This window comes from Falco naumanni, chromosome 16 (genome assembly GCF_017639655.2).
Source record: "Falco naumanni isolate bFalNau1 chromosome 16, bFalNau1.pat, whole genome shotgun sequence".
NCBI classification, from domain to species: domain Eukaryota; kingdom Metazoa; phylum Chordata; class Aves; order Falconiformes; family Falconidae; genus Falco; species Falco naumanni.
In genome coordinates this window covers 3,870,009-3,889,401 of record NC_054069.1, presented here as the reverse complement: position 1 = coordinate 3,889,401, position 19,393 = coordinate 3,870,009, and the positions used below count along the sequence as shown (strand labels likewise).

Sequence of the window (19,393 nt, the reverse complement as noted above, 5' to 3'; positions counted from 1 at the left end):
CACCAGCTTTCATAAACAGGCAACAGAGGAGGTGAAGCAGGTGGTAAAAGCATAGGCAGGGCTTGTTCTGCTGCCTACACCATCGTTTCAGCCTTACATAAACGTGGCCGTAAAGGCTGGCAGCGGGAGATGCTATCTCTGCCTGAGAAATGAGTGGCTCGTGGACGGGCTGTGCTGGGGCTCCTGACCAAGGGCTTGGCTTTCCAGCTGGAGGAAAAGCCGGCTGCCGAGATATGTGGCTGCTTTGGGGGGGTCTCGTCCGGGTCCCTTTCTAAGGGCAGGTTAGATATCGCCGTCGGGAGGATCGGCAGCTCCCTGCTGCCTCGGACAAGCAGGTCACTTGTGTGACAACCATCCAAGAACATCAAGCTGCAGTTACACAAGACAACACCCACCCTGAGACGTCTCCCAGGGCATCACAGTCCTTTTAAAGCTGTGGATATGGCTACAAATACACAGCTATACCCACCCCCGGGCCACTCCAGCTGCGGGGCCAGGGGGTCCCGTACACAGGCACTAGGCCGGTAACTCAGTTTATATGGTGAAAAACACGATCCAGGACAAGTGGGTGATATTAAGGTTGTGTTAAAAGCAATAGTCCCCTTAGGACTGCGCTGGTGTGTCTATCGTGTAAGAAATAAACGTGAGGATGGCTTGTGGTTGCACCTCGTGATGTGATAAACCATCCCTGGACCGCTCTGTGCGCCCAGCATCCTTCCTGCCCTTGGCTGGGTACCTAAGCTCTTTACAAATGTGGGTTTTAGCTGAAATGAAACCCCTTAATTCTCATCCCCAAATGACCACCACCTGTATTTTCTGACTTAATCACAGGCTGTATCTCTCCTCCTTCACTGACCTTCATACCTCGGGAAAGAATGTGCTCCAGAGTTGGAAAACAAATTAACGAGCGCTATACTGACAGTCCTGGGATGTTTGTAGGAGCCGGGAGTTAATGAGGCAGACAGAAACTATTCCAGACACCGGGTGCTACAGAGGGGAAAGGTATTTTGTGGCCAAACAGTCACAAGGGACAAAGAAAACCTGGGGGTGAAAGGGGACAGCAAGATCAAGGGGGGCAAAGAGAGCCGAGAAGAATTAAATAAACCCTCTCCCACCTTCGAAAGCAAGGAGTGCTTTAAAAAAACGAGACCAGCTTTCAGCCACATGTCCTCGGGTGGAAATAGCCCCTGATTTTTGGGGGTAGCCAGGAGGAGGGTGGCTGCAAGGTGACTGGGACCTCGGCCAGCCTGGGCTACGCGCCTGCGCCCAGCCCCAGCTCTGCCATCTGCTGCTGCCCTCACGCGGCTCTTTAACGCTGATTATGGGATGTTTGGGCTGTTTTCTGACAGCAAATCGTTCAGAGGGGACCAGAAATAATTCAGAGCGCCACGGAAAGCCTTTTCGCTCTTCGATCGGGCTGATTTCTGTCCGGCAGCACTCTCGGTGGCTGGGTTTGTCACCTTGCAAATGGGTTTTCTCTGCGCGCTCCGAGGCGGCGCCCTGCAAAACGCTCAGCCCGGCATCGCGGCGGCGAGAGGAATCGGTGCAGTTCAGCAAAACTTGGCGGAAAAAAAAGTATCTGCAAAACGCTCGTCATGGTCAGCGGTTACAACTCACGAGACTTCATGGCACGGCCTTTATCAGGTGGATTTATGGAGACGTATGGCTCTGCTGCTTAATCCTCTGCACGCCGAGCCTGTGTGCACCTCCCGACATCCAGCCGTGCAAAATAAACCGGCTCAGTGGTGGATAGATAGGAAAGCTGGCATTCAAAGAAAGCTAGTTAGCCCTTACAGCGCTGTTAATAAGCAATAAAATCCCTGCTGCAGCCCCCTTAGTCTGCAACAGGCTCTTTGCACAAGGGGAGAGGGTGTTCAAGGACGAGCTTTGCCTTTCCTGGGGGTAAGCGTGGGGTTGCGAGCGCTTGGACCTGCCAGTAGCTGCTTTTCTGTTCCATCACGAGCATGAGCATGAGCACAAACCCAGCTGCCATCCATCCCCCCCCCGTTACGCAGCAGTGAGAAGACTTCACTGCAGAGCATCCTTCCAGCCCCAGGGTTCGAGACATGAAGAGCTGCAATTCCGTTTGCGCTGGTGTTTATTTTTTATATATGAATATAGATATAGATTTTTTAATCCCTATACTCACTACTGGTGTATTTTCCTCCTATCTAGGAGGTGACATTTCCAGTCACTTTTTACAAGAGATTAGGTGGCAAAGGCAGGCTAAAAACAAAACGTGTGCCTGTTTCATCTCACTTTCCAAGCTGAGAGGTTTATTTTCAATGGGAAACTGGGACGTTTTACGAATCCCTGCTGCTAAGCTGTGTATCTTACAGTCCTTCAGGCTTTACAGGTCTGAGGGATGGATTTGTCTAAGCTATTATTACACACTCTATAATTTATCAGTCTTAAATTTAAGGATATCAGCTCACTACAGATTTTTTTATTTCACATTTATTCGCTCTTTCAGCCTTTAAGCGAATGAGAAAACTATTAACAAAACCTCTCTTTAGTTCAAAGCTTCGGTAATAAAATCAGTACTGCATACAATCAAGCTGTGGCGGTGCAAATTTGACACAATCTCACATTCAGCACTCCTCTACTCTTCCTCCTTGAGATGATGCTTTGGTCCAGAGGTACCTGACCTCAGCCTGGAGGTTTCCCTGGCTTCAATCACGGCACGTCAAAGCCTCCAGGCTCTTGGAAAAGTCAGCTGGCCCAAGGATGCCCTCCATCACTACGGAAACACACATGGGAACCCATCGGATGAAGCCATCTCATCACATTAAGTTTCTGTGCTTATTTTGGCTGCTAAAAATCACCCCAAATTGTGCTCATTTCAGAGAGGGTGATGTTCAGGGAGGCATGGAGGGCAGCTGCCCGCGGTGTGCTCCATGTGCCTCCCAGCAGCAGACAGGTGGCACCTCTCTTCACCCTTCCAAACCATAAATATGTAATTAGATTTTTTTGATTCCTTCTAGAAAACAGATTCTTCATGTATTTGGAGAAGGAGATTGCACCCTCTTCACTCTTCATCAGATCCATTTAAGAAGGCAGCTTGGGAGCTCGTGTCACACTTTTGCTGCCGGACTCCCAGACCGATGTAGGGCTCCGCGCTGCCTCTCCTGCTCCTCTGGATGCAGCTGGAACACACGAGCGATAAACCGCTGTTAGCAAACCCCCAGACAAATGCCAGGATGCTCAGGGGAGCAAAGTGCGCTTGTGGTGAATACACAGAGGGGCAGGAACTATTATAGAGGTCCTCAAATGCTGGTTGAGGGGAGGATTGGTTTTTTTTATTCTCTAGAGTCTATTTGCTTGCATAGACTGGACTGATCCTTCTGTAGCCTGTGTCTCAGCAAGCCATGCAGCATCCCTTAGAGGCTCACAGGTGGTGGGAGCACCCTCGAAAGTGGGATGCATCCCCTTCCCATCCCCTTGGAAAAGCCATGCTGGGGGCTGGTGATGTTTTAGCCATCACAGTGCTGTTGTACCTCTAACGACTCAGTGACTGTCAACCGCTTTGAAACCCTTGCAAGGGAGGGGACTAAATGTCAGGGCATCCTGGTAATGCTTTGATTTTTCTATCGAATTAAAGTTTTACTTCCAGCACTGGGTGCAGAGAAAAAAAAAATAAAAAAACAAAACCAGCGTGACTTCCAGGAGCAGCTCCAGGGGCTCAGCCATTTGCTTCTCCGCGTTCAACACCCGTGCCTCTTGCTGACATTATTTTGCATTCCGTGCACTCGACAAATTGTCGCCGTGCCCTAAAACTTGCAGTAGTCAGGGGCTGCTTATTCAGCTGTGACTTTGTACGTTGGGATCGGCTGGAGCGCATCCGCAGCTCACCGCAGCCACCCCCGCCCCTGCCCACCTTCACGCCCCAGCCGTACCAGTAAGCCAGGGTGTAGTTGATAGCCAGGATGGCCACAGCGGCTGCCCAGTGCCAGAAGAAGCACATGGTGAGGAACATGATGTTGCTGTGGTCCTTCTCATCCCACGTGGGGCCTCCCCATGGCTGGAAGAGCACGACACCGATCTGGGTGGATACAAGCGATTTATTACCTTGGGGAATCAATGTACCTCCAGCAGCCCTCTGTCCATCCCGGTCCCCACCATGGTGACCAAGGGATTTGAGCCCTGACTGGGATCCTCATTTGTACCAGCCTTACTGAGGTCCAGCCTTGCAACGAGAGGCCACACCAAGCAAGGTCTGTGCCTGCGGTCTCTTTTTCTGTACAATAACCCCACACAATGGTCTGTCCCTCTGCATTGCAGGCTCCTAGCCATCCTTTAAAAACTCCAAATTCAGTATTTTACAAGCTCAGCCCAGTTTTAACCTCTGAATAAAGGCTGGTTTGAGATAGCGCAGCAGACCTGGGGCTGAGAAAGAGGAGGGGAACTCGCATTTCTTGGTGGCAGCTTGGTTTTGGGAGCAGTTAGCTCCAAATACTACCAAAGCGAGCAGCTGGTTGTATTTTTACTCAGCCATTTTATTGCTTGATGGGGTTTGCATCTCTCCACTAAACCAGAGGGAGTGCTGCAGGGTGCATTAGACACATTAAGCAATTAGTCCTTGGTTGTTAGATACTGTAAAATGTTGCTCGCTCACTGCAAGTGCTCGCTTTTGCTGTTCCCCCCAGAGAAGCAATAAGCCAAGACAAACAGCTATTTCAGCAGCAGCAGTCATCAGTGATGACCTGCGATAAGTAAATTTTCATTCTGGGTGATGATCTATTTATGAAGCGAGCCTGGCAAAATTATCCTTCAGAGACGTGCGATTGATACGTGATGTATGGCTAATTCTCCTCTTTTCCCATTGCTCTCCCACCTCGGTGCTCTGCTCCATATGAGGAGGCAGAACTGACCTGCCAGAACCACGTTCCCTGGACGATGGTGACACCAGCTCTGAACATCTCCAGGACAATGTTGTCACGGAGGAAGACCTCCAGCATGATGCTGAAGGCCCCTGAAAAGATGGCGATGAGCAGCAGGGAGTGGATATGCTGATCCAACATGGGGCGGTGAAGGACATGGTAATAAAAGAGACAACCTGCCAAAAGACGTACCGTGCTTGGAGTAGTGTTAGCAACACCGTGACCACAGAGGCGCGGCAGAGTAAATCACCCACCCGGCTGGCAAACTGAGACGGGTCACCATGAGAACAAGGGACTCCACATAGCACCATCCCTCTAGGTCTCCTGGCATCCCACCAGCCTGGAGGGATGAGATGCCCAGCTGTGGGGCAGGAGGGTCTGAGCAATACGGGGACCGAAGAGGACAGCTGACGGGGGGGTTCTTCCCGTGTCGGTGCCATCACCTCTTCTGATCACCCCCCCCCTCGCAGCCGGGTTCCTGCTGTGTCCTGCCTTTCTATTGCTGAACATCACCATTTTCTCGGGAGCTGTAAATGATAGATTTCTTTTTCTTACATGCCAGACTGCGCCTGTTGAGCCGCCCCTGCTCTGCTTCAGAAACCACTGGGATCAGGGAAGGGAAAATAACAACAGATACGCCTTCCTTAAGGGCTTTTTTATATAAGCAAGACCTTCATTTCCTAGTGCCTTTTCCCCGTGTGATCCAAGAGGGGTCTGAAATCCTGGCTCATGACTTGCGAGACAGCCTGAAGACAAAATGATATTCATGATGTACTGAAGCTGGAATAAGTCAGTCGAATTTGCCACGTGCAACGCAAGCAGATGAGGATGACGCTGCCTGCAGTGCAATTAATGGCTCTCGGGGGGGAACGCGGGGCATGCGAGCAGCTCTGTAGATGTAAGATAAATGCAGCATCCACCAACCATTTATCATAATGAGGAAACTCAGCCCACTGCTTTGTACCGCTGCCACCCCAGAAATCCCAAACCAGGCAAAGCCAGGACTTACCGATGCCTGTATTTCCCACCTTGCTACAGACCACCCTTCGATAATATATCACCTACAACGCGTTTTATCTTCAGGGGCATTCAGAGCACTACCTCAGTCTGGCAAATTTTGGTCCCTTTCTGACTCACCCTCCAACATCCCCCCCCTGCCGCGAGTCACGGGCCACCTTCTACCGACCTTCAACGAACACAGCCACGGAGAGCATGAGGCGATCCAGACCCCGTGGCACCACCTGGGAGGTGTAAGTGAAGACGTCCACCACCCCGGAGAGGCCGTAGAAGAGGTACATGGTGGTGTGCTGCCAGTTCATCAGCTTCACCCAGTCACGGTTCCCCCCGCTGTAGAGGTACAAGTGGGGGCCATCCGGGACGAACTGCTCTGCCAGCATCCCTGCACGGACACACACGAGACCATGGCGTTCCTGATGGTTTGTTTGCCATGGTGGTTGGTGCTACTCATTGCTGCAGGGGGGTCTGAAGCAAGAACTGATGGGTTTACGCTAGGGAGAAAAGGCTGGGTGGAAAAATCAGGGCTGCCCGTACTAATGGTTGCTCAGCTTGGGGAAGGGGTATGAGACTTGGTCTTATCACATCAAACTCTATTACAGATCAAGACAAGATGAACATCTAAGATGCATCCTACCACGTCTGGACAGGTTTCTCTGGAGCAAAGGCTCCAGTACGGCCATTGCTACCGGCCGGGAAGTTACCAGCACTGCTAGTCAAATATAACCCTTACCTATCAGAGCAAAGATGATTTTGATTCCCCCTTCGATGGCATCCACGCGCTGGAAGCAATAAATCCTGTGGTATTTCTTATTTACTTTCTGGCTGAGATACTGCAGCGGGTATTTCACAGACCACCAGAGCCCAAAGAGCAGGAAGAAACTGCCTGGGAGCGCGTGACCCTTGAAGTTTGCCATCCTGACAACCTCCTCTCACTACAAGGCAAAGAAAAACGTCATTATACGACATACACCAGTTATTTGACATAACACTGGGGAAAAAAAATAATGGGATTTTCCCTTCAGGAAGGACTGGGAAAGGCTTGACCAGGCACATAGGAATAGGAAGGAGCATGGGGAAAGCCTCCAAGGGGGAGAGGTGGGAACGTCTGGGACCTCTCTGAGGTTTTTGCCCCAAGACTGGGAAATATCCACAAAAGCCAGAGCCCAGACCAGTTTAGCAGAGGCCTCATATCTGCTGTGGTCTCTGACACATCCCAGTCTGAACCTTGCATCCCCCAGGATCTCTCCCAGCAGTGGTCTCTGCTTCTCCTACCCTTCTGCAGGTATGAGTGAGAGCATCTGCTGCCGACCAGGGCAGGGTGGGCTTTTGGGGACCAGGGAGGAGAGATAACACGCAGGGAAAAGAGTAAGGTCTAGGGGTAAATGTCCGTGGGTTTCTGCAGCTCCTTGAACAGCCACAGAAATCGTGTGCTATGTCCAACTTTTTAAAAAAAATTCCTGGAATTATTTAGCCTGTGGAGGGTGAAGGAAAAAACCCCAAACCAACCCACAAAGCTACCCCACATCTATTTCGCAAAGCCAAAGCATTTTGTTAAAAAGGTAGTTTCAGAAATAAAAGCTGCTGGAAACAAAACATTTGGGGTTTGGGTAAACAAACCAACGTGCTACCGGCATCCCCGCCGCCTCCCACCCCTTATTCTCTCTGGAGCATCACTCAGCCCGGATTTGCACTGCGCAGAGCCCCGGGATCCCAACCGAGCTGCTCGAGCCCCCGTGCCCCTTGGTGCCGGGGCACACGCGGGCCGTTTGTAGCAGAGCCGGGGGACCCGTTTCCTAGGAGAATTACAGCAATTAAAACCCAGCCGGCTCCTGTTTGCCATTTGCTGGTTTGCTTAATTGGGTGAAGAAACGATTAGCTCTTTCATGTGGGCTCGAGCATATGTTTGGAGGCCTGCCTCGGTGCGATCACAGGTCGGTTGTGGCAGGCTGGTCAATTAGGATCTTTTTTAATTGATAGCAAAGGCTGTGTTGCTGGCACCCAGGGCTTCCTTCTCCACTGAGTGATGCGCCTCTCCGCTCCGAGCTCCGCTTAGCGCTGGGCAGAAACCAGCTCTCTCGTGGAGTGGGTACCATCCATCTGCATCGCTTGGTGCTGGACCTGACCTCCCCATCCCAGATGCCCACGACCCCGTTATCCTTCAACCACCTTCCCCAGCTGTGTTTTGGGCTTCAGTCCCCACCGGCTGGAATTATAAATTAAAAAAATGCTCTTACTCTCCTGTTGCCTGCTTGCTGCATTAAGGGTGATCTGGGTGTGAGGTTGGACAAGGCTTGCTGCTGCTGCCAGCCTTTGAGAGAGGCGAGCGGTTGCTTTGGCTTTATTAATGCCTAATTTCAGGTCGGTTTGTCCCAAGAACGCCTTGTTTCGCCCCTTCAAGTCCCTGCCCGCGCTATCAGCAGGGTGCAGATACCACCTCCCAGAGGCAGGCAAATCCGCCGCGTTAGATCAGACCTGCTCAAGCCCTGTTACCAACCTGCCCAATGCGAACTGGTTTAACCAAACCAGCTAATCCAACACCTGGAGGTGAGCAAACATTGCCTCCTCGTGCAAACACCACCCCGGTGCAGGCAGGCACATGCAGCAGCAAACACGGCTGAGGTCCTTGTGGCTTGCACCAGGCTGGTCCTGCCTCCACCACGCACCGGGGAGCTATCACGGTGGGTTTCATGCGAACAGATTTAGGAAGGGATTTAATCCCAGAGTGGAAAAACTGTGCATAGAAATATTATTTTCTACCGTATCGGCTAGCAGCTTTGCAGGCAGTTGTTAGCAGCGCTGCAAGGCTCTGCCTTATTTTGTGACTTAAAAGGAGAGATTTATTGACAGAGGGGGCACCGGGTAATTAAACACAAAATCAAAGCAGGACGCCATTGACCAGGAATGCGAGCACAGTCCAGTGGGTTAATACAATAGTCTCTTTGAAAGAGACAATCAGGGAATCAGAGCATCCACCTGTATCCCTGTGATTAAGGGAGCAGCATACCTGAGCCGGGGAGGTGGCTGAAAAATCCCTGTTTTCTGGGTGAGCAGAGAATCCCATCACATACATGAAACTCTAATACCAGGATAACGACCAAAAGCAGAACTAACCCGAGCCCGGAATACCACAACAAGAAGTAGTGCAGCCATATCACACCGCATTCATGCTATAATTATAACACTCCCGCAGGAATATATAGTCAAATATATAGTCAATAACTCCGCGACCTAGCTCCAGCAGTGACGTTTTAAAGGCAGAGATTTAACGGGACCTGATAGTTTCCCACGGGAGATTGGTGCAGTCAGAGTGGGATGACCGAAAGGATACACTAGTCAATCAAAGTGGGGAAACTTAAATGTTTGAAACTTGGGGCGCTTACGTGAGATGGGCTGAGCTCGGCAGGGCGGCGGGGCTGCTTTGGGGTTGCTGCCGTCTGTACCCACCCGACGGCTCGTAGCAGGAAGCAGGGCAGCTTACGTGGGACGCGTGACCAGCAAAACTATTTCTCCTGCTTCTCTTCCTCCTCTGAAAATATGCAAAAGGTGAACACAGTGGGGGAAAAAAACCCCAACAAACCCCAAACAATTCTGTTTTCAACTGCGAGTGCCCTGGAGCAAACAGCTCTTGTTTATCCCTCCAGCTCCAAAAGCAGTGAGACTTTGCCTGCTATCAGCTACGTTGGGGAAAAGGAAAAGCTCAGGGTCCAGCTGATGGTGGGGCTGGTAGCAACAAGCACCATCACAGGACATCCCTGCAAAGTGTGGCTTTGCCTCGTTCCCTCGTCGCCCAACCTGCGCGTTCGATAATGCATCCACATCCCTGCTGGCTTGTAATTAGTGCACTTTGCCCCCTGTTTATTACAATGCCGTGCGCTGCGCCGGCTTAATGATTTACTGTTTCATCTGCTCTTACCACCTCTCAAAGGAGCTGGTTTCTCTTGGTTCAGAGCTAATGTGCCCAGCCACCCGGGGAGGCGTCTGGAGCAGCAGGGAGGATGGCGAGGAGCCCAACGAGGCTTTCACCTCTTCTTCTCGCTCTACCCTGGCAGCCACAGATAATCCCTTTTCAGCCAAAACTTTCGAGTTTTCCAAAGGTCTCATTTGCTTTACCAAGGGTGGGGTTTTTTGTTTTGTTTTGGTTTGGTTTTGGTTTTTTTTGTTTTTGTAAAGGTTTTATTAGTGCATCAATAATGTCTCAGTCAGGGCATCGCTCCCATTTTCCCCAGCTTGGAAGTTACAGTCTAAAGTTTGCCATTGGAAACAGCTCACAGCCGTCCCCCCTGCAATTAACTGTGCCCTTCGACCTCTGCAAATCAGGCAGTTCAGTCACACCAGAGCTGGTTTGCTCACCGTGGGACCTGCTGCTTGGCTCTTGGAGTGTCCTGGGTTACAGGGACACTCCCCGGGAAAAGGCTGACTCAGTGAAGAAGAGTCTCAGTGAAGAAATGTCTTAGCATGCAAAAAAAAAAAAAAAAAAAGAAAAGAAAAGGAAAAGGCTGAGCTCAGGCTGAGCTGGAGAATGCTGCCGAGGTGTATCCCTGGAAATAACAAAGCTATTTCCAACCTTCTAGAGGTGGTTTGGGTCTCCTCCTGCCGACCCTGAGGCTTCAGGACAGCATCAAGCCCAGACCTCCAGCCTGAGAGCAGCGGAGCGCTTTGGCTGAAGGAGCATCCTCGGGCAGCCCGGTGCCTCCCTGCTCTGAGTGCGGCGTAACCCCACAGCCCAACTTCTCCGCCTGGGAGGGCCGGCAGCAGCCCACCGCTGGAGAAGACGACATGAGGGTGGGATAACCCTGCAGACAGAAAGAGGGCAGAGGAGACACCCAAGAGATGCCGGGAGAAGCATCGCCTACAAATACGAGCTTTCCCGCTGCCCGCTGCCCGCCTGCACCGCCTCGCTCCATTACCAGCGCTGTCTTACTTGTCTGCAGAGGCACTTCTAATCATAGCAGCACTTCCATTAGCTCCCCTAGGAGTTGGATCCCTAATGCATTAATGTCAGACTAAAACCCTACTCTGAACCATTTCATCCCATTATCATCGGGTTTTCTTCTATCTCTGCCTCCATCTGCACTGGGGAGCATTAACGGTGACACTGAGCAATCACGTTACTTGTTACTAATACTCACGAGACCAGCTGCGTCTGCAAAACGGGGAAAGCAACTTTTCTGTCTCTAAAGGATCCTTAGTGGGTTTAGACTTGGGTTAAAAATTGTCATCAGCATCGGGGCCTCTTAGGCTCAATTGCCGGGGAATATCTGGAGGACCATCAGGTGCTGCCGGAGCTTGTGCGGGCAGGCACACGAGGTAGACCGGGCTAATCTGAAAACAAAGGCCCGCTGCAACAGGAAAAATCAATGTGGAAGTTCAAACTGAGATGAAAGCTTCAAATTTAGGATGCTGGACCCCAGCTCTATTTAATAGACACAACGGACTCACCTAAAGAGAGACACTGGGGGAGAGATGGACCGAAAAGCTGGCGATGGAGAGGTTATACTGCGCTCTGCCTGCTACCGCTCTTTCTGCCTTCCTTTTCTTAAGTCCCGGCTTTGGATTCTCCATCCCTACCCCTTGTGCTGAGCCCCACCATCAGGCAAGCAGCAAGCAGCAGCTCAAAGTTACAGCCAAGCAGAGAAATATAAGAAATAAATTAGCCAAAGCCTTCTTAATTACAGGGGCTCAGAGTGGGAGCTTCGTCATCCTTTTGCTTCTCTTTATGACCTACAGTTGTTTATTTGTGGTTTTAAGGCAACCGGGTCTGACTTTCAAAATGATTTGTTTTGGGAAATGCGTGTTACCATCTTAGAAGCCATTTTTCTTTGCCTCTGTGTGACACCAAAGAGATTTAAGTGTTTTTTAAAGGTGGTGGTTGCCATGGGACTTGGCGAGCCAAGATCTGTGCACTGAACTGCCTCCCCAGCTCCACCACGTGCCACGGTGGGACAGCCCCGACACCCCCAACCCCTACTCCTCACAAGCACCGACCCAAACAGCCACTCAAAACCAGCATTACCACCACCAGAAACGCCGCAAAGATCGATTTTTTTTTCTGCAGATGAGAAAATTGCTCAGCATCAAACGGTCCCGATTGCCCCACGACGCAACCCAGGCTAAGCACGTCTCCCAGCCACCTTCCACATCCCACGAGGAAAACTGTCCAAGACCAGCTACTAAAGAAACCATTTCCATTGCAACATATCCCCGATACACCCCCTCACCCCCCTCAAACACACAAACCTGAGGCTGTTGAGCACCGATTTAATGATCTAATAGATCGCCGTGGCTGCCCGACATAAACCTCCGCTAGCGCCCTGCGCCTGGGCGATGGCACCCTGCTGCAAAAGCGGGATGTTGCTCGTTTTTTAACGACAAGCTGGTGGAAGGAAGCTGGAAGAAGGAAGAACCCCTCCCTGCAGTGCCCTGCTAGGGGGGCACTGTCCCCCAAGCAGGGCAGTCCCCCAGACTCTGGTTTTCCTCCCGATCTGCACATTTTGGGACACTTAAAGAGAGTTTTGTGGGTGATTCTGTGGGGAGAGGAGGGTGGGGAGGGGGTTTCTGGTTGGACGCAGGCAGCAGCGACATGGGTCTAAGCTGTTCGACGTGGGTCTAAGCTGTTTGAGCTTTTATGGTCGGGGGGTGGGGGTGGGGGGGGGGGTGGGGGTGGCGCTCACCCCTGCCTGCTGCTGGGCCCCACGTAGCGTGTTTGTTTTTCAGCTTCCTCCTTGGAAAATGTTTGCCAGGCTGCCCCACGCGTCCCACCCCAGCCTGGTGGGGACAGCACCAAATTCCCCCCTGCCCCATCCCGCTGGGCGGTGGGACACCCCAAAGGGGTGAGGTGGGCAGAGCCCACACCCCCGCATCCCCCATGATTTTCTTTCCCAAGGGGAGTGGGTCTGGGGTCACCCTGAACCCTCTCCTCCCTCCCTCTGGGGCTGGTTTGGGTGCCAGATTCAGGGGTCCCCACATCCATCCCTACCCAAAGGGTGGGCATGTGGGGTCCCTTCCCCTCCGAGCTACGGGGGGTGAGCCCCACGGCTCAGGGTGATTTCCCCCCCGCCCCTTCCCTAGCCCTTTCCCAACGCGATCCCCCTCCCCAGCCAGCAGAGCCTTACCTGTCCCGGTGATCCCGCTGCCGCACCTGCGCCCAGGTGAGCCGTGCTCCTCCCCTGCCTCCTCCCCACCAGCCCTGGGTGCTGTCGGCCTCCCCGAACCCCGGCCAGAGGGGAAAGATAACCCTGGACACACGAAAAAAACCCACCCCTGTGCACACCGAGTGCTTTAATTTGCAGTTTCCCCCCACAAAATTCCTGACTTGAGAAACTCGCTCTCTCCAGGTTTCCCCCCCACCAAAAAAAAAAAAAAAAAAAAAAAAAAATCTTTATTTTCTCCCATTTCATTGCAATGATTAAATTTCTTCCTCTTGGGCTCCACCATTGCCCACCTCACGTGGGGACAGGGGGGCCCTATGGGGCATTACCCCCCACCCCAGCTCCCCGCATCCCTCGGCGCAGCCCCGGCCATGAAACACTGCAGAACGGATTAATTTCTTTAAGGCACTTCATTTTCCGTGCTTCCCAGGTCGTGATGGATGCTCCTCCGGGGATCCCTGCTCATAACCCATATTTCAACTCCGAATGCAATTTTCTGACCAGGCCTCCTATAAAACGTAGTTTATTCTTAATAATACTTTCCACTTTCATCTCCAGCCCTGCAAGTGCTTTACAAATGTTAAATAATTAACCCCCACGACGCCCTTGGGAGAGAGGTAAGCGTTATTATCGCTATTTGTAAGAGAAGCCCTGACAGCCTTCTGTGCAATAGCCCTGGTTTTAACGCACTTTCATGGAGCAGTGCAGCTACTTACATCACTGAGAGCAAATACACCTGCCACAGGGAATTTGTAGGAAGAAAGCTGAATTTTCATGTTTTAAATACATACACACACACCCCCACCCACCCCCTTTTCATAAATTACTTCATGGTTAGAAGTGCTGCCTGGCAATCCCCTGTATTTTTTATTATTATTATTATTTTGATTCAGTCAAATCGAATTATTCCCTCACTCCGTCCCACAGCGTTGTTTAAACAGGTGACTTCCCCGAAAAATAATTATCCATTTATTCATCCTTTCTCACCGCTCCGAGAGGTGGGTGCTGCTGGATGGGGGGAAGCATCCCGCAGGCATCCTCTTGCCGCTGATTTTATCGGCGGTGGGGTTGGATGCCCAAACCGTGCTTGTTTTTTCAGGTGAGGCGATTCAAATTTTCCAGAGGCAAAAAGCCAAGCTGCAGGCATTTCTTTCCTCTGGTTAGGCAGCTCCTCCGTTAAATCCTTTCCTCAATGTCCCAGGAGCCTGCTGCCATTCTAACCTGTGTCCCACAAGCCCTGGAATAAATCAGAATAAATCAGGGTGTTTACACCAGCCCTGCTGCAGGCGCATGGGGAGCTTTACCCCCAGAAAACTACGCCTGAAACTGAGGTTGAGGAATAAATGGGAGGAAAACAAAGTGATGAGAGGGAGATCCTGGAAACAGAGAGGATTATTTGGCTGGGGCGTTGCTGCCTCTCTGTGCAAGCTCATGAAAAACAAGGCAGGGGATGTCCAAAACCAACGCCCCCAAAACATCATGCAAAAATCCTGCTTGTAGCGCCGAAGTTGCTGGACCTGGTGCATAAATCCCACAGCTCCTCCCATCCTGGAAGGCCAAATTCAGCTAAACTTTTAGCTAAACCTGACTCTGGAATGGAAGTTTGCCCCTACCCGACACTGCTGAGCCGTTCAGTGTTTCTTAGCTACCAGGAAATTTGCACCGTCAAATATTTGCAGAACGAAACCACAGGGGGTGGGGGGAGGTGGATCTTACTATAAGGAAACAAATAACCTCTCTGTGTGCATTTATTGTAGTAAAGACCATCCCTGAGCTGGGGGTTGAACAGGACCCCACCTCAGCAAAACCTCTCGCTTCCCCGTGGTCCTGAGCAACCGTTTCCCAATAAAACACATCAAAACCCAAAGTCACCTCTAATTTATAGCTACACCTTCACTAGAGCTCAGCCACCCCTTAAACCCCTCTGCAGTTCCTTAAACGGCCTTGAAATCACGTGTAAAGGGTGTAACTCATCTCACCTGTATCCAGGATTCGGCCCCTCACCAGCCACGGTCCATGGAGGTGGGAGTCCTGGTCACCATGTTGCACCCCAGGGCTCAAGTCCGGATTAGCAGCTTTTCTAAATCTTATTGCCTTCCCATGAAATCAGTCCTGGCAACAACAACAAAATAATAATCACAATTCCTGTCCTAGGAATTTTTGAGGCCTCGAAATGGTGTTTTGTGTCCTGCTCATCTCTAATTTTCCACCCCCTGATTTCTGTCCTCTCCCTGCCTACCCCACACAGGAGTACAGCCCCTAAACATATCCATAGGACCTCTGGCAGCAAACAGCAGCCCGCCAGTCTCTTCACACTGACATGCAAAAAAACCTGCAGGGACTAACCAGGAAAACAGGAGCCTGCTGCTCTGGGAAACATCTTCCCTCTGGGAAGGTAACAGGCTCTTTGGCACCTGCCGTCTCCAAGGATGCAGCGTTAGATACAGGCTGGAGCACGCGGTAGGAAGAGGAGGGAGCCATGTGTAAATTTGCTTGGGAAGAGCTCAGAATTAATTGCTCCGAGAAATGGGGGAAATGACGGAGGAAATTAGTTCCCTCATTTTCCTGTGCTGGCAGAGGGGACGGGTGAAAGAGCCGTCCGCCACGTGGATGCGCATCCGGAGAGGGGAGCTGCGCGGGTTGCCTGCAACTTTAAGATGCAGGAAAATTGGAAAGCAAGCTGGCATACTCGCCCAGGCACAAATATTTATGTGGTCCCTCGCTGGGATATTGATGTGTTTTCCAACCAAGACAATCACATCTTGTTTTCCTTGCCCCCAGCCCCCTGCACCCATGCACGGGTGCATATGAAACCTGCCTAAATGAGCGGGTGCTGTGAAACATAGCACCCACCGATGGCAATAGCTGCAGGAAAACGGTTGCATACCTATACCCTCCCATTCTGAAATGCATCTCCTACGGAGGCAACAGGGAGCAGCTCTGTCCTGTGGTACCCAGGGAAGGATCCCTTCACAGCATCCTCCCGTCTCAGGGCTATTTGCCAGCTGAGCACTTACCCACCGCACGCAACCCAGGTCTGCAGCGATGCCAAAGTGCTCTGCAAGAGGAGAAGGGGCAGAGACCTGCAGCTGCCTCCAAACCACCATCAGCAGAATTTACTCCTCGATGCGGGTGGTGAAAAGAGCCCCAGGGAGGTGCAAGCTGAGCATTTAGCAAAGGAGATAGCGAGGGACTGGTTGACCTCTGCTCAAAACGTGACCTAATTCTTGCAAACACCCTGTTCCCTCGCAGAGATGTCTAGGAAGGTGTTTGCCAGACATCAAAAGGAGAAGATTAATAAAATCCGATATGGCACCTCTGCAGCTGCAGAGAGCAAACAGCATCCATGCATGGCCAGACCAAAAAGGAATCGCTCTGGGGCAGAACAAGCAAAATAAAAACCCAAAGTTTTCCGTTATACCCCCTCCCCATGAACAGATCCGAGACCCCAGATGGATAAAAACAGCCAGAGGGGACCAGAATTAAATCAAGGTGGGGACAGCTCAGCCCCGGTGTGATTCAAACTGCATCAGTCCCAGCTGGCTGCCAGCACCGCAGCATGCCTGCAGAAAGCAAAAGCATTAATAGGGGACAGAAGGTCATTAAAAAGAAAATTGTGCAGCCAGATAAAAGAAATGTAACAGACAGTGAAGGTGGAGAGCAAGGGAACAGCTCAAGGCAGCAGAGAGGGGGATGCAGGGAGAGGTGGTGAAGGTTAAAATTTAAAGCAATTGCCATGAAAAGGGAGCACAAAGTGGGCAAAACTTGAACAGGGGCGAGCAGGGTGAAAAAATAACTCCCAGCTGATGCCGAGCATCATGATCTTTTTTTTTTTTTTTATCATAAAAATGATTTTATTTTTTATTATTATTATTATTATTTGGGGTTTTTTCCCCTCCTTCAAGCTGCATTCAGCAGTGAGTGGAGCAAGGGCACATCTCGGTGGCAGAGGGAGGAATGTCACCTCCCCAGCCCCTTGCTGCTGTTCATGTCACCTGTTAAAACTAGTGGATTTATTTGGCATCCTGACCTGGAGCTGGAAGAAATGCCTTTGCCTGAGGGTGAGGTTACTGGGGAAGTGAAGCTGTGAGGGACCGGCAGGATCAGACGCGGTGGGTAATTCCATCTGAAAAGAGAGGGAAAATTAGTGCATCATCTCAACACCTTAACGCTGAACCCTTTGCTTTTAAAATTAAATTTGGAAAGTGTCGTTGTTAAGACTGCCATTTACTTTTTCTCCTTCCCCATATTTATCATCCTTAAAATTTTCCCCCTCCTCCCCAGCACTCCAGTTCCAACTCTCTTTCCTCAGCAAACATTTATAATTTCTGCTAATTGTCAGCATCCCGGTCAACCCTAAAAAGTTGCATTTCATCAAAATAAAACATACCCAGGGCCAGGGGCCAAGAGCAAATCCAGAAATTGAAACTTACCGAGTTTTAGTGATGGAAATACAGCTGTGACGTACTACAAAGCCGGGTCCCCACAAGCTCCCCCGGAGTGACCTTGGAGGGTGAAGCATTTCAGCCTGCCCTGTAAACCCACGGCCACAAAGGAGAAAGCGTTGGGAGGGCTGTGGGAAGCGGGTGCTGGGCTTTTTGGGAGCAGCCTTTCCACCCGAGAGCTTGCACGAGGGATTTGTGGTGTGAAATGGGAGAAGAGCAGTAACTGGGAGGGGGGGGGTGGGGGTGGTCCTCGCGGATGCAGGGACAAGGGTTGCGGGATGCTGCTGCTGCTCTGGCCTTGGAGACAAGCCATCACACGCAAGTCGTGGCCGGACAGGTCTCCAGCGTGCAGAAATGAACCCCAGAAAAATTTGGGAACACTAGGTGGTGCTGAGGGCTCACCGAAAGGCTCCCGCACCGCCAAGGGATGCTCAGAGGCGCAGGCCCAGGGGACGGGGGTCTGCATCCCCATTTCGGGGTTGGCTTTCCATGAGTGGAGCCCAGCTCCCAGCCAGCCCCACGCTGCCGGCGAGAAGCTCCGTGTGTCACTTTGTCACAGCCTTCCCTCTGCTAAAGGCGCTTCGCCGGGGTGCGGCACTGGTTTTGGGAAGACCAGCTCTAACCTGGTCCCTTCCCCTCCTTTTCTGGGGTGGTCCCGGACATCACATCCCTGTTTTACCAACGGGGAAATTGAGGCACAAGGCGAAGCATCACCCAGCACAGTTCTCATCCCCACCTGCTGTCCCAACCCACCTGGCAGCATCACTTTTCCAGCGAGGAGGTAGCACTGCCTTTTGGCGAACCCTAAAACAAATGTGAAGGGGTTCAAAAACCTAAAAAAAATAAGGATTGCAGCAAAGTGCCTGTTTTCTGCCACCAATCTCTTTGGTGCTGTAGCTTTGCATGCACGGACGAGTTTTCCAACACCCTTTGAGAAATGAGGGGGCTGCTAATTAGGGTGAAACCCACGCAGGGCTGCCCCCCCAGCTCCCTTTGCCCACCGCCTCCCATTCCTCCCCGCCACCCGCAGGCTCCGGTTACCCTGCGGGTCCGTAAACAGCGTCTAAAATAATTGTGCAGTTGTCACCATCGGGCAGGGGAGGTGGGGGGGGGGACTATTTTAAAATGCCCAGCTTAGCCCAAAGGGCCGAGGGGATTGTGGCATGGCCCAGCTGTCCCCGCCGAGCGCAGGCGGGTGCTTCAAAGTACCAGGCGGGATGCTTCAGCGCCAGCCTGTCCTCGCTGCTCGGCTGGGGAAGGCAGCCAGGCTGGCCGGGGACCAGGCTAATGGTGTTTTGACGTGTTGTTTCAAAAGCAATTGCTGGGGCTTGCGAGACGCGGGGAGCAGCTGGAAGAGACCTGGGGGTGATGGAGGGAGGATGGGTCAGAGGTGGGAGGGGGTAAGAGGGAAGTTGGGAGAGGGATGCAGACACAGGGAGGTTGCGCATCCCATTTGACTTGAGAAATTAGGGAAAAGACCCAAAACAGAGGGATGCTGCAGCGCCTCTGCTCAGGTGCTGCAAGCCCTGGACGGAGGACACAAAGACGTGAACCCAAAGGGAAGCACCTCACCGAAATGTTTCTCCTTGTCCTGTACCACTTCTGACAGTGACACGGCCAGTATCTGCTCTTGCCAGGGCAAAACTCAGAGTCTGAAGGAAAAAAGAAACGCTAACATCTCATAATTCCATGGGACTACCAAGCTTTGGACATGCTTTGGTCATCAAGGCAGGACTTCCCCATAGGTCCAGGCCAAAAGACAATGCTTTTAATAGTGTCTATAACAGACATTATTATATATATGCTGTCTATAACAGACAGATAATGATTAAAGCATTATTGGTGCTTGTCAGCCCTAAGCAAAAACCAGCCTGTCATTCCCTGTGGTTAGTGTGAGGCTGGA

At 51.5% G+C, this 19,393-nt stretch overlaps 1 protein-coding gene across 1 annotated transcript; it reads right to left on the bottom strand.

Moving 5' to 3' along the window:
* Nucleotides 1-2,145: 2,145 nt before the first annotated feature.
* LOC121098413 (transmembrane protein 45B-like) lies at nt 2,146-12,281 on the bottom strand. Its single transcript, XM_040616344.1, has 7 exons — nt 12,135-12,281; nt 9,278-9,423; nt 6,628-6,829; nt 6,067-6,279; nt 4,872-5,056; nt 3,897-4,042; nt 2,146-3,146 (listed from the first exon to the last, which is right to left on the bottom strand). Exons 3-7 carry the CDS (start codon nt 6,809-6,811, stop codon nt 3,029-3,031), a joined length of 846 nt encoding a protein of 281 aa, XP_040472278.1. The 5' UTR covers nt 6,812-6,829; nt 9,278-9,423; nt 12,135-12,281; the 3' UTR covers nt 2,146-3,028.
* Nucleotides 12,282-19,393: the final 7,112 nt, after the last annotated feature.